Source organism: Camelina sativa, chromosome 7, assembly GCF_030686135.1.
Source record: "Camelina sativa cultivar CO46 ecotype springtype chromosome 7, ASM3068613v1".
In the NCBI taxonomy this organism is placed as follows: domain Eukaryota; kingdom Viridiplantae; phylum Streptophyta; class Magnoliopsida; order Brassicales; family Brassicaceae; genus Camelina; species Camelina sativa.
In genome coordinates, this window is record NC_141886.1 from 27,908,334 (window position 1) to 27,922,628 (window position 14,295).

Genomic DNA, 14,295 nt, shown 5'->3' on the forward strand with positions numbered 1-14,295 from the left:
AGACAAAGAGTATAATTTTTTTTTGGATATGTTGTATGATGCAATTAATTATAACAATAATTTAATAAGAAATTAAGAATAATAATTTTATACATCTGTGTATGAGATTTAAAAAAAAAAAAAAAGTGTATACGATCACGAAATAGAATCATGCTGTATTGTTTCTTTCTAACTATAGAGAAATGATAATAATCATAAGGAGGAGCTGGTTCTTCATAATTTCCGACAACATAATTAATAACTATGACCGGCATGGCTGATGATGGCTTTAAGGCTTTCCCCAAATAAATTAAGCGAACTGATCAAATTAAACTGTATCATTTATTTCATCCAGCGAAAAACAATAAACTGTATTTAAAATCTTGTTATATGGACCGACCGACCATCACCATGAATGAGCCCAAGCTTCCAGCTCCCATATTAATTTAATATGTTTTATTATATAAATCTTAGTTTTCAAAATTTATAATTCATATAATCACGACAACATGTATCAAATATATCGATAATATTTAAGAAATTTTATTTAATAATTATAGAAAAATTAAAAAATCGTAAAAATAAAAGGATTACAATTAATATTTTTGAAAGTACATAAAACCAAAAATAATCTATTGTATCACTAATTCTAATAGAAAAGTTATCTATTAAATTACTAATTTCAATAAGAAAATATGTGCAATTATTAAGGAAAATATTTGCAATTTAATTGCAGTTATTATTTATTATAATTATATAGTAAAAAGAAATTTATACCGAAAAGTTATTAAGAACCAGAAAAAATTATGAAAATAATGAATGATTAATTATTTATAATTTTAGTAGGTGATTCAAAGTTTTGGTTCACTGTCTTATAGTATGCCAATCAAACAAGTAACATACTTACTTTCTTACAATATATACTATTTGATCATAGAAATTAGAAAGTGTTCTTCACATAAGGTAAAAGGCTATCAACGTGATCAAAGATGGTTCGAACACTTACATCATTGCCAACCACTCCTTGTATCTCAAAGTTTCTGAAACTTTTTGTCTTTGTATTGTAATACAACACACAGTAGTCAAGGCCGCCAAGTTCGTTAGAGTCTTGTGCAAAAACAAGTTCGTTTTCTCCAATGGTACCTTGGAAATAAAATTGCTTCTCTCCAACAGTTTCTTCCCAATGAAGAATCTCTATGTGTTTTCTCTCCCATTGTTGCGTACTCTCATCCAAAACATGTATATGAAAAACTTTAGTCACATTCGGTTCATCATTCACAGCTTCATTGTCCAAGTTCGGTTCAAGAAACTATAAAGTGAGAATTACCAGCTTTCTTGATCCTGCTACTGTTGACCAGCTTTCAATATGCTTCATTATGAGAAGCGGATTTAAAATAAAAAAAAAACTATAAGCAGCTTTCTATATTCTTTACTGTGTGTGTTTGTTTCAGTTTCTTGATCAATGTAGATGATGATGACTTCATCTACGTTCTATAATAATCCAATAATGAACGTACGTAAACATATACTCCATTTGTTGTGATACTAAAAAGATTTACTCGATAAATAAAACGTATTCCTCTTGTTGTTTTTACAAAAAAAAGATTGAAATTCTGATATGGCTTGTTTCACCCTGTAGAATGTATTAAAAATTATGCATAATTCAGTCAAAATATTTAAAACTATATACATTTAATTTAATTAAGAAAGCTATATAGACATTTGTTATTGTTAAAAATGTATATATTTAAAAAATAAAAATTGGATAAGTAAATGTGTAGGACCGTGGAATTTGTTAGAAGTGCCTTTTTTTGAATTAAAGTTGTGAGAAATGCCACTTTCATTATTTCCTTCTCAATTATGTCATTTGCTGTTTTTATGTCATAGGATCAAAATACTATTATACTTTTTAAAATCATGAAAGAAAGAAAATAAAATAAAAAACCATTAACTTTTGGGCAATCAATTTGAGACTGACAAAAATAGTGATGATGTGACTGTTTCTTTTTTAATTATCATTGTTTATACACATCTAGATATAAAAGAGACTGAAGTTGGTGGAGTTCTCCAGGTTAGTAATATGGTTGTCCTCGGAGGATTCATCAATTTCAAGTCTGCGCGATAGACAACAAACATGTTAGTTTGATGGACTTAATATTTTTTTTAAATAAATTGGTCCATCTAGAAGTTAATAGACAAGATGGGTTAGAAAGAAAAAAGTAAGCCTATTGTGGTCCACCAACAGAGACATACCTTCTCTGTATCATTGTTGTCCTCCGAGAGTACACCAATGTTAGGCTGAACGTCTTCGGACCTGCACGATGGACAAAACACATGTGAGTTCGATGGACTTAAGATATTAAAATAAAAATTGGTCCATCAGGAACTTAATAGACAACATGACTTGATAGACAAAAAAAGTAAGTGGTCCATAAATGAAAATCTAGTGGACAAAACAAAGATAAAACTGGTCCATAGAGGCATACTTTCAATATGTAGTAACATTTTTGTCTTCCGGGAGTTCACCAATGTCAATATGAACGTCTTCAGACTTGTGAGATAGACAACATACATGTTAGTGTGATGGACTTAATGTTCTAAACAAAAAAGTGGTCCACCAGGAACTTAACAGACAACATGGTTGGATAGACAAAAAGCAAGCGTATTATGGTCCAGAAATAAAAATACAGTGGACTAAACCAAATATAAGACTTGTCCAAAGAGATGTACCTTCTTTGTGTAGTAACATTGTTGTCCTTCAGGAGTTCACCAATGTCATCCTGAACGTTTTTAGACCTGTGTGATAGACAACAAACATGTTAGTGTGATGGACTTAATGTTATATATTAAAAAAAAATTGGTCTATCAGGAACTTAATAGACAACATCATTGGATAGACATAAGTAAGCATACTCTGGATCAAAAAGATAAAAGCTAGTCCATAGAGATACCTTCTTTTGTCAATCATATTGTTATCCTCCGTGAATTCTCTGATGTCAAACTGCCAATTGCAATAAATTTTATACATCAGCAAAAGCGGATCTGGTATAATATAAGGAAAGCGGATCTGGTATAATATAAGGACAAGTTTCGTCCGTCAGAAAAATAGATCTGGTCCACTAAAGAGATTGAAGGACAAGTTTGTGGTGGACAAAACTGGCTATGCGTTGGATCTGGTCCTTCGAAGATCCAACCTACCAGCATGTGTTCAACGTTGCATCAGATCTCATGTGATCTCAATCTGAGTTCTAAGAGTTTGTCACCATCTCCTTTGATGGCCTTGTTGTCGCAGAAACCAATCGTCAGAGATTTTTCTTGATTTCTCTGGCGCTTCCGTCAAATCTTCAGCTCCTTCATTATAAGGTTACAGCTTTAGCAGCTCTTTTTGGTATGTTCGACGGAATTTTATGGAAGAAAGAGAAGAGAGAGAGAGATGAGAGAGAAGAACTAACGAGATGAGAAGAAAAGTGAAGAAAATAAAATGAAAAGAAAAAATAAAAGAAAGTGGGATAAGATTAGGTTTTTGCAATTGAGACGATGGGAGAGAGAGGGCAGTTTAGTAATTTTAAATTGAAGTTGTGGCACCTGGGAAAAAGATTTTGCAAAAATAGCATCTCTCACAAGTTTAGACGCTGTTCATGACAAATCTAATAAATTTCTCTTAAACAAACACTGTCTCTGTTCTAATTATACATGTGAAATAGATTTCTTGAAATGTATATTAACTTTGTAATTTATGGAAAAAGATCAAATAACGAAATCAACAAATGCATTTTAGTATATAAGTAAAAAAGAATAAAAAAAATGTAATTGACAACTAATTAAAAATGTAAGAAACAAGAAAAATAATTGTGCATACAAAATGAAAAGACAAAACGTGGCATAATAAGTGAAAAACAAATGATATTGGAAATATGAAAGATCATCCTGAACATCTACTCAAGGCACTAATAGTCATCTGATCATCTAATAAGCTATAACAAACAATAATCAATCCATTTTTTTAATTTATAATTAGCATGGGGCACGTACCCCACCTAGTCCCTCCTTGGATCCGCCCCATATATAATTCTTTTGATTAAAATTTTGATAGGTTAGGGATGATGTTGTTTTTAAGGTGGAAAATAATCTCAAAACTAGAAACTAATTATTATGATAGACATATTGTACATAATCAAATAATCAACAATGGTAGATTGTCCATAAATATTAGTTGAGACCATAGTAATAGTTGTTGGTTGTCTACAATAAATACAACAAAACATTTTTTTTGGAAGGATAAATACAACAATACATGGTATTTAGATGAATATAAACTAATTAATATTCTATAAATAAAAACATATGTATGCGTGCATGTGGATCTCGAGAGTGATGTATACCTACGAAGCATGGAATCGTCAATGGTGCTGCGACACAGTTTCATATTTTTCTTACCTATTTAATGGAAGGATAATTTTGTAAAAAAATCTAAAATATATTTTGTGGTAGAATGAGAAATGTGTTTTATTATGCGGTAGAATATAAAAGTCTAGCAAAATGTGCAAATTTCAAATAATTTTTTTTTTCAATTAAACATTTATAAATTAGAAAAATACTCTAAGATTGGTGATCCAAACAGGAGGATAAGAGTTTACAAAAGTAGATTCAGAAATTAAAGAACTTGATGAACGAGCAAGACAATCTACCCTTGCATTGAGGTCTCGTAGGATCCTGACTAGGGTGATAAATTTCTTTTTTTATCTAATTTTTTTTTCTAATAACTCTTGTATTGTTATAATGCAGATTGTCAAGTGACTTTATCAAACCATCAAAAAATAGAACATTACTAATTAGTGGAGCTGGTTTGCCAAAAAAAATACTAATTAGTGGAGATTAAATCATTTACACCGCCACTCTACTAAAAAAAAAGCTCTATGAGAATAAACTTTTTTTGCTTTCTTAGCCATATCCAACGATTCCATAAAGGCTTTGATTGGTAACACATTTAACAGCGGTTGGAGATTCAACCGTTCATTTGTTTACTAATCAAATGCTCGATTGAAATAGGCGGTTGAAACGAGTGGTTAGAACAAGTGGTTGAAAGAGGTGGCTAGAAGCTTAAACGAGGCAGTTTCCAACCGCCTTAAAATAGGTGAGTTTGCAACCACCTTGTTTACAAAACGAGCGGTTGGAATTTTTTTAATTATTAAAATTTTTTTTTTGTAAAAAAATATATTTATATTTATATTATTTATGTATAGAGTTTTAAAAAGAAAATTGATAATTTCTAAAAATTGTTTAAATTTTAAACTATTTTTTTGTTGTTATTTACAATAATGTTTTTACTATTCGACCGCTCGTTACCAATCATAACTATTATTTAACCGCTCGTTTGAATTTAACCAATTTTTTATTTCATCTTTTGTAACCGCCTTTTCTTTAACCGCCTTCTCTACAACCGCTAAAAAAATCTTAATCGCCTAATTTAAAAGGTGTTACCAATCGAAGCCAAAGTTACTTCATGTCTAAGTCTCTCTGGGACAGTACGAGTAACCCCACCTTCAATTTGTACTAAAGCTGTTTAAAAAAAAAACTAAAATTTTGTTTCTACGCTACTCACAATCTTTGTAACTATTTAAAGAAAACCTTTGTGATTATTTAAGGATGAAAGTGCTTTTCCATATATATAAGCAAAAACAAACAAAAGTTTTTTTGAGAGTGGTCAAAACAATAACTTATAACTTTTGTAGAAGTTCTTCTTTGAATGTCAACAAAACAACTACCTGGTAAATCAAATTATGCATTTACAACACATAATCATCACATCTAAAACCTTTAAAGATAAATATTATTTTCTTCTCCTTATTTTATATCAAGTTTTTTTATTATCAAATGTAGAATTCTAATTCATCCTCTATTATTAATTGACTTTATAATTATTCACATGAATTATAACACAAATACTTTTAAAAAAATATTGTTTGTCAAATTAAAGCAACATTGTTGTTAAATAATATTTTAGATAAAAACGCAAAAATAAAGAAATTTTTGTTTGAGAGTAGTTAAGAATTATATTTTAATTAGTTAAAAGCATAACTCAACCAATCATTAAAAACAGACTGCGTATAAAAGTTTATACAATATCTTATAAATTGAAATAAAAATATTTTTTGAAAATATCTTATATTATGAATTTAGGAGACTTATAAATGAGTATTGTACTAAAATTTCTTAATTGGAAGAAAAGAAATTCTAAGAATTAAGAAAAGATAACTTTGATATATAAATAAAAAAGAAGCAGGTCAGCTAATCAAAGTTAAAATATTGGGTGCAAATGGTTACAAGGTTGAAAAGATTGAACAGGTTGGAAAAAAATATTCAACCAATTTTCACCATTTGCATTGGAAATGTTGAAAAGGTTGGAAAAAATTATTCAGCCCGTTCAACTTAAAAAGTTAAAAAAAATAAGCTAATCCTACAACAAAAGTGTTCAACTTGTTCAGCCACTATTTTGGAGATGAATAAGTTGAATATTATCCAACCCAATTTTTTCAATTTTAAGCAACAACTTGCACCCTTGTTATTGAACCAATTTGGGCCTAAAATGTGATCGACTATCTTGGACTCATGTTTTTTAAGTATTTTAAAATTTGCGGGCCTAGTTAAGGCCCACGTAAGCATCAAACTTTGGCATTATTTTTTTTTTTTTTTTTTGACAAACAGGAGAGAGGGATGCAATACGAGGACTTCCCAAGAAATCATCCATTCTAGTACTATTCTCGCCCAAACACGTTTAACTGCAGAGTTTTGATGGGATCAGATGCATGAATGCTGGTATGATCGCATTCCTCTGGCATCATCTAAGAGACAAAGCTACGTTCTCTCTCACTCACTTACTTTCGATGTTTGATGTTTTGGATTTTACCGGAAAAAAGAGTCATATAATAATAATAGAAGAAGGAAAATCCATGTAGTTGGATCCACTTAATGACTCCATAAACATAAAATTATTCGTCAATCAAAATTTTGGTTTTATATTGCAAGACCGACAAAACTTTAAAAAAATTATATACTTATATATTTGGACCACCTTTTACATTTACTTATAGTGAGATTTGGACCACTATACATTGATAATTCAGTTTTTAATCTGGTTCTAGCTGGATTTTGGCTTGTTTATTAATTAAACTTTGAAATTCCTTGTCGAGTAGTTTTCGAGGAAGGTCATATGCTTTTTTTTTGTGTTCAGACTTGAGAGAATGTTGCTTCTTATTCAAGTTGTTATTTGTTTTTGGGGTAAAAAAAAAAATTCAAGTTGTTTCTAATATAGAAAAACACAACGCTTCGATATTGTATTGTTTAAGGAAGATAAATCAGATTCATTAGTTTTCTTCTTCCTATGCGTTGACTATTATAGTTTATTTCCAGATTTTGATCCATCCAAGGTTCATAATCTTTTCTTAGATCTTTGATTTTTCATCTTCTCATTCCATTTTTTTTCAGTTTCATCTTCTCTGAAAGTTCATTGGATTTTGAAGTTTCAGCATATGGCTATTGGTGAAGTTTTGTGTAACAATGCCCAAAGCACAGTTTCTTCAGTTACTAGAAGGAGTTACCAAGTCGTTATAGCAGCGACTAGAGACATGGGTCTTGGTATGGACATGAAACTTCCTTGGGATTTACCCTTCGAATATGAATTTTTCCAAGGTGTAACAACTAGGACATCTGATCCAAAGAAGAGGAATGCGACTATTATGGGAAGAAAATCATGGGATTCTACTCCTCTCGAGATTCGTCCCCTTCCTGGTCGCCTCAACATTGTTCTCACAAAGTCTAGCTGTCTCAACATTGCCACTGATGAGAATGTATTGGTGTGTAGTAGCATGGAATCGGCTCTTGAGCTTCTAGCCACCGCACCATATTCTTTGTCCATTGAGACGGTCTTTGTCATAGGAGGCGGCGAGTTGCTAAGGTTTGCATCCAGCCTCTTTCCACATTGGCTCTTGTTCTTTTTCTAATAACAGTTGAGACTTTAGAACTTGAGGCTTATTGTCTAGATGTGACTGATGGTACCATAGTTGAAGCTCTTTTAAGGCCTTAAGTTAGATGCTTTGAAGTTTAGTACTGTGAATGAGATGATGGTTGGACATTTGGTACAGAGTACAGAACACAAATACTAGTTTAGTCAAGATTTCGATCATTCTGCTGATAATTAAGTGGTGTGGTTTCTCTATAGGAACTATATGAATGCACCAGGCTGTGATGCTATTCACCTAACCGAAATTGAAATAAGCGTACCATGCGACGCATTTGCACCGAGGGTGGATACATCTCTATACCATCCGTGGTACTCATCATTTCCATATGTGGAAAATGGAATCCGGTATAGCTTCAACACTTATGTCCGAAGGAATGATCCTATTTTTGGTTCCGGTCAAAAGAAAAGTGTTGCTGGGTCAGATTTCAAACAGTACTCGTTCTTGCCTAAGATGGTTTTCGAGAGGCATGAGGAGTTTGGTTACTTGAATCTTGTTCAAAAAATTATATCTAGTGGGGACATGAATGACGATAACACTCTTTCTACATTTGGCTGTCAGGTGAGCTTTGCTTCATCTTTGTTAGTGTATTTCTCCTTTTAACTGAGCTTACACCTTTGTTTCTTGTCTTGGTTCATTTACAGATGCGGTTCAATCTACGCAAGACTTTTCCGCTTCTCACAACCAAGGCATGTCTTCTCATCATCTTCTTTAAGTCACAACTTCTATCAAGGAAGCCACCTTAATTTAGATGATTATAGTGATTGATTTTGTCTATGTATTAATCCGTTGTCTTGCAGAAAGTGTTCTGGGTAGACGTTGTTGAAGAAACCCTACAACTCATCCGTGGTTCAACCATTCTTAAGGTAATACCAAAAGAGACAGACCTCTGTGCTACTACACAAGACAATGATCATGTTCAAAATCCTTGTGTTCAAGATTATCTCATAATGTTTTTTTTCAGGAAAATGGGACTAATCATATATGGGACAGCGATGAGGCTAAAGAATATCTTGACAGGCAAGCATAGAATTGAGAATTTAGAAAGTAGTTGTACTGAAACCAGACTCACACTGATGTTTGTGTTCCAGATGCGGAGTGAAAGCCACAGAAGAAGATGGAAACCAACCACTCCACTGGACAAGGTCTGATGCTAGGTTTGTAATGTTCTCTTCTTTTGATGATTGTTCATAACTTCATATGTTTGACTTCTTTGACTGATTGGTTTCTTTACATTTACCAGCAAAGAATTCAATCAGCTCTCTGATGTTATAAACAAGATAAAGAACAATCCTCATAATCAAAAGATCATGCTAATTTCAACTTATAATCCCTACAAGTTGTCGGTATCTCCTTGTGAGACAGTCGCGCAGGTTAGCACACGTTTCATCTGTTTTGCTCTCATCTGAAAACTTGTTACATTTCCACTGTAAATCATTTTCAAAGTACAAAGATATATGAAAACTGAAAATGGTTTATGTTTTTTTGGTTGTTACCACCAGTTCTATGTGGCGAATGGTGAGCTTTCCTGTCAAATCTACCAAAACTCGACCGAAGCGAGCCTCGGGATTCCTTTCAGTATCGCTGCATATTCTCTCTTGACATGCATCATCGCTCATGTTTGCGGTATGTATACATTTTATTAGATCTTGAGTCTGGATGACTAATAGACTTGAACCATCCGCTCATGTTTCTTGTGTTTTTGACAGACCTTGTAGCCGGTGATTTCATCCATGTGATTGGACAAGCCCGTGTTAATAAAGCTCATGTCATGGCTATACAAAAACAGCTTCAAATCTCCCCAACACCCTTCCCGGTCAGTAGTACTACACTAACTTGTTCAATATATTTACCTCTGTTTTGTTCATTTCATCAGGAAACAAAATTCACATTTTTTTTTCTATCTTAATGGTAAAAAAAAAAAAAAAACAGATTTTGAAAATCAACCCTGAGAAAAAGAAGATCGATAACTTTGAGGCTTCTGATTTGGAACTCCTGGGGATGTGACTCTACTTGTACTCTCATAACAACAACATTACAGAAAGCTTATATAGTACTTCATAATTTTATAAGATGAACAAAATTATACAAAGAAAAGCTAAAAAACAACATTTTATGCTCGGGCTTTGAAATATTTTTGCCCGTATGTATATACAAAAAAAAACACTCACAAACATATGTGAATGCTTTGCATAAACTTAAGTTTTTCTTTCTTTTTCTTTGCTTTTTTTAAGTATTTTTTTAGGTAATACAAAACTCTTCATCCTTTTGGTTCCTCCTCTGTCTCGCAATGAAAGACTCAATCTTGTATCGGAGTTCATCGTCGGATTCAAGTACATCAGCAGATCTCTCCGTCTCCGATCTCTTCACTTTTCCACAAGTACTCTTCTTTGAGCCCTCGAGATTCTCGGACTGACTCCTTTCGTAACTCTTCCTCGGGCTTTCCTGATTTTGAGCAATGATCTCTTTGTGTCTCTTCACAGTTATGTCCTTCTTCTCTGTCTCCTCACCGGTGTTCTGTTTTGAACTGTTCTCAGTCTTCTTCTGTTTCTCTCTCTTATCTTCAGTGCTCTGTTTTGTCCTCTTCTCTGATATGCTCTGTTTTGCTCTGCTTTGTCTCTTCTTATCTTCAATGCTCTGTTTCGCCACGGTCTCTGCTTCGCTCTGTTTTTCTCTGCATACCAGTTGTGTCTCTAAATTCCTAACTCCTCTTGAGCTCTCCCGAACAAACTCATCGTAAAAATCGTTGCTGTTTCTCCTTGCATCAGGTTCTTGATTCAAAAAGAAACCGCAGTTGGCGACTAGAGCGATGACTATCCCATTCCCCAAAACGAAAGCAAGGTGACGGCTGATGAGTAAACCCGCAAGACCAGAGCCCTCGAACGTGATGACTAGTTGGTAAAAGAGCTTGGCTACTGTTACCATAACTATAGTTATCTCGATCACCCGGTATAACAAATCTAAGAGTATTTGAGCCCGAGACTTCTTCACAACAACCTTCATCTTTCTTGGTTTAGTCTTTTGAGTACTAGGCGAATCCATTGGCGTTAAAAGAGAAAAGGATGTGCAAAAAACAATAGAATCAGAAGGAGGTGAAGCTTTGAAACTTCTGGCTTAAGTCACTCTTTGGAGATCGAACAAAGACGTTGTGGAGAAAACAGATTAGAGTGTGAGTCTGTTTTTCTCTCTTTGTTCTTGTGTGTTTTGTTTTAGCTTGAGAAAATGTAACATTACAATGTTGAGTATTTATAAAGGGTCACTTATAAGTGCATTTGCTTTCTTTTTCAGGGAATCATTTTTTTTTCTTTTTTTTTTACTATTGAATTAAAGTTATTTTGTTCTTATATGTAAAAGAGAAAAGAAAAAAAAAAATCTTGATCTTTCACCCATAAATTAATCTCTTTCAACTGCAAAACCAATAAAAATCATAGTCTTGTGTCATAATAGTTCCATTAGACTCAATTTCCTTGTTGTCTTTCAGATTGTAATTACGTTTATATGTTAGAGAATTTATCTTCAAATAAAATCGTAATAGTCTAGTCATATTTTTGGTGAATTTGTGAATGTAACTCAAAATGGTATTGTTTGAGTTTTCCGTTTGCATTTACAATTTTGATCATTTTTTTTTGTTTTAAACAAAAAAAAAACTTGTAAACAACAATTAGTCCATAGTGGTTTTATTTTTCATGATACTATTCAAAATTTTGACATAAACTTTTAAATAATCCTTTTTGGACAAAGATCAAGTTTAAAACATGGAGAAGCTCTTTCACTTATCAAAAGTAATTAACTTATTCATATATATAAAAAAAAAACAGATGATGAGAAGCAGTGCCGTGCTAAGGCTAAATGTGGCTTAGGGCATGTAAAAAATGTGGCTTTTATTATTAAAAATATCAAAATTAAATAAAAAATTGTTTGAAAGAAAACAAGAAAAAAACGGAAAAAATCCTAAATCATAATTTTGCTATCTTTTTTTCCTTAAAAAATCATTTACCAAACTCACATTACGAAAGTGAAGCAAATTTTTTTTTATGAAATGACATCGTGAATAATCGTTAGCAAACTGATGTTATCAATTGTGAACGATTCTTAAACTCAAAAACTAATCTTGCTTTTAATAAATTTTTTTTTACAGGCGATTGGTTTTTTTGAAAAAAGAAAACTCAAAATCAGTTTCTTTACTTTCAATTATCCCTTTTTTTAATTAATATGCCGATTATTCCAAAACAGATTTCGTTTATTTTTAATTATATTCCATAAGTATTATTATATTATATTATATTTAGAGTATAAAACATGTGTAGAAATTTCCTTATAGATATAAGGTATTGTTTTTATTAATAATGTCATGGACTTTATAAACAAAAGACCTATTTTACATACACATTTATCTTATCAACTTAAATACAGCCTAGATAGCAGAAAAAAATGTGGCCTAAAATTTTTTTAATTATTGGTGGCTTAGGGCAAATGCCCTTTCCTCTTAACCTTAAGCACGACACTGATGAGAAGCTAATGAGGTTGAACCGGAAAAAATTATGAAATAATGAATAATTAATTATTTATAATTTTAGTAGGTGATTCAAAGTTTTGGTTCACTGTCTTATAGTAAGCCAATCAAACAAGTAACATACTTATTTTCTTACAATATTATACTATTTGATCATAGAAATTAGAAAGTGTGCAGTTCCTAAAGGGTTTGTTAGCTAAAAAGACAATCTCACTTGTCAAACAATGCCACATAAAATATTTTATACTTCTAAGTTAAATGAATCTTTTCATTTAAATTAAGCAAATTAAAGGAATAAATATTAACTCTCTAAGTCGCCATATTATAGGCAACAATATTAAATAACTTAATTATGAAAAATATATACATAAACTTATCATCATTATAATTTTTGACTCAAAATTTTCTATATAGGTATGTGCAAATTCGATAGATACTTTGTGTATGTCAGTACTCAGTATGTCTGTGGGATATTTCTGACTAAGTTTCATTGGTAAAATAGCTTGATGCACTATCTTACTCGACTCATAAAAACAGCACGCCATTAGGTTTATTATATGTCCATTTAATATGTTCTTGATTTCAATCACAATGAATTAATCTCTTTAAATAATGCGTATCACCATATTTAAATAAACTTTATCGCAAAAGTTTTTAGGACTTGAATGATTAGTTAGTTTTCAAAGTTTGGCTATCGTACCAAATTATAGTACTGTAGCCTGTGGGATATAATACTATTATAATCGCATATTAACGAAATTTATAAAATTATTTTCCACCCAAAACATGCTTACTTCTCCAATTCACCCATATTTTAAATTCATAATTTAATATATAGAAGAAACCATTACTTCTTCACTAAGAGATTGAGAGAAATGGCTTATAGTTCCACAACTTCTCTTTGTTAATGTGCTGCTTTATGTCTTGTCTCTTTCTAACCAAAAAGTATGTATATGTGGTTTCATTTCAATTTCAAATTGTGTTATTGGATACACTTTGAACAAAATTAAAGCCCCACTTCTTTTTCCTTTCTTTAAAAGACATCTTCATAATTGCTTATAAGTGTAACGTGTCATTCGATGCTTCAATCAAACAATATGCAAATTATGAAGTATCAATTGTCTACGTGTTCTTAGACACTTATCCATAATTTGTTTAATTACGACTTATTTTCATATTAGCAACCGAGAGATACTAATTTAATTTGAGTTATGGTCAACGAAAAGTTTTCTGAACCTGAAACTTACAGTTATTCACATATTGTACTCTCATTTGTGAAAGACCGACCGATATGGTCACTTCTATTCGTGTAAATCTGTTTTATGGTTTAAGTTATGTTGATCTAGTTTAACACTATATGTAAATAATTAATTGGTTTATTACAGTTCCAATTCCAGTAGTAGTTACACATTAATATGTGTCATAGTTTGAGATTTTTTTATCTAAGTGGATACACATAATACTAATAGACTATATCAACCAAATTAAAAATCAAATTCAATTTTTTCTCTCTAAAAGCTCTAATTTATTGGATCTAACACATCAAAAACATAACTATTACAGTAAAAGTTGTTCTTTGTCACAAATGTAAATAAATCTCGTTTTGTAGAAAGAAATATCATGCCAACATACATACGTGTATAATACTTTAGAAACTGTATATACAACAAATCGTTTTTGAGTTATTTGATTGATAATTTAATATAATTATTCCCTTTATATAGAGAAATGATTGGACCTCATGGGGCACAAGAGAACACTTCTTTAACATTAAAATGTATATGT

At 31.5% G+C, this 14,295-nt stretch overlaps 3 protein-coding genes and 1 pseudogene across 7 annotated transcripts; 1 reads left to right on the forward strand and 3 right to left on the reverse strand.

The window, feature by feature from the left end:
• Positions 1-1,909: 1,909 nt before the first annotated feature.
• Positions 1,910-3,510, reverse strand: LOC104702699 (uncharacterized). Of its 3 annotated transcripts, none has more exons than XM_010418605.3 (6): positions 3,178-3,510; positions 2,931-2,980; positions 2,710-2,775; positions 2,466-2,530; positions 2,233-2,293; positions 1,910-2,093 (listed from the first exon to the last, which is right to left on the reverse strand). In XM_010418605.3, exons 1-6 carry the CDS (start codon positions 3,181-3,183, stop codon positions 2,012-2,014), a joined length of 330 nt encoding a protein of 109 aa, XP_010416907.2. In that variant the 5' UTR covers positions 3,184-3,510; the 3' UTR covers positions 1,910-2,011. The 3 variants fall into 3 exon arrangements, with proteins under 3 accessions (XP_010416907.2, XP_010416908.2, XP_087313367.1); XM_010418606.3 differs by having other exon boundaries at positions 3,137-3,266; XM_087457241.1 differs by having other exon boundaries at positions 2,931-3,475.
• A 3,180-nt stretch (positions 3,511-6,690) lies between these two features.
• Positions 6,691-6,809, reverse strand: LOC147941783 (5S ribosomal RNA; annotated as a pseudogene).
• Positions 6,810-7,208: 399 nt separating this feature from the next.
• LOC104702701 (bifunctional dihydrofolate reductase-thymidylate synthase 1) lies at positions 7,209-11,213 on the forward strand. Of its 3 annotated transcripts, none has more exons than XM_010418610.3 (11): positions 7,209-7,406; positions 7,506-7,933; positions 8,198-8,558; positions 8,642-8,686; positions 8,798-8,863; positions 8,962-9,017; positions 9,089-9,154; positions 9,241-9,370; positions 9,500-9,623; positions 9,707-9,813; positions 9,930-10,212. In XM_010418610.3, the coding sequence occupies exons 2-11, from the start codon at positions 7,509-7,511 to the stop codon at positions 10,002-10,004; spliced, it is 1,455 nt and encodes a 484-aa protein (XP_010416912.2). In that variant the 5' UTR covers positions 7,209-7,406; positions 7,506-7,508; the 3' UTR covers positions 10,005-10,212. The 3 variants fall into 3 exon arrangements, with proteins under 3 accessions (XP_010416912.2, XP_010416911.2, XP_087315672.1); XM_010418609.3 differs by having other exon boundaries at positions 7,251-7,406; positions 7,500-7,933; XM_087459546.1 differs by having other exon boundaries at positions 7,279-7,406; positions 9,089-9,142; positions 9,930-11,213.
• Positions 10,033-11,039, reverse strand: LOC104702700 (uncharacterized). Its single transcript, XM_010418607.3, has one exon. It carries the CDS (start codon positions 11,037-11,039, stop codon positions 10,239-10,241), a length of 801 nt encoding a protein of 266 aa, XP_010416909.2. The 3' UTR covers positions 10,033-10,238.
• Positions 11,214-14,295: the final 3,082 nt, after the last annotated feature.

Coding starts and splice junctions, on each gene's coding strand:
- LOC104702701 (XM_010418610.3), top strand. CDS start 7,509: ATGGCTATTGGTGAAGTTTTGTGTAACAATGCCCAAAGCACAGTTTCT. Junction 8,687..8,797: donor TTCCGCTTCTCACAACCAAG/GCATGTCTTCTC, acceptor GTTGTCTTGCAG/AAAGTGTTCTGGGTAGACGT. Junction 9,814..9,929: donor TCTCCCCAACACCCTTCCCG/GTCAGTAGTACT, acceptor AAAAAAAAACAG/ATTTTGAAAATCAACCCTGA.
- LOC104702699 (XM_087457241.1), bottom strand. CDS start 3,007: ATGTATAAAATTTATTGCAATTGGCAGTTTGACATCAGAGAATTCACG. Junction 2,776..2,930: donor AATATGATTGACAAAAGAAG/GTATCTCTATGG, acceptor TCTATCACACAG/GTCTAAAAACGTTCAGGATG. Junction 2,094..2,232: donor ACAACAATGATACAGAGAAG/GTATGTCTCTGT, acceptor TCTATCGCGCAG/ACTTGAAATTGATGAATCCT.
- LOC104702700 (XM_010418607.3), bottom strand. CDS start 11,039: ATGGATTCGCCTAGTACTCAAAAGACTAAACCAAGAAAGATGAAGGTT.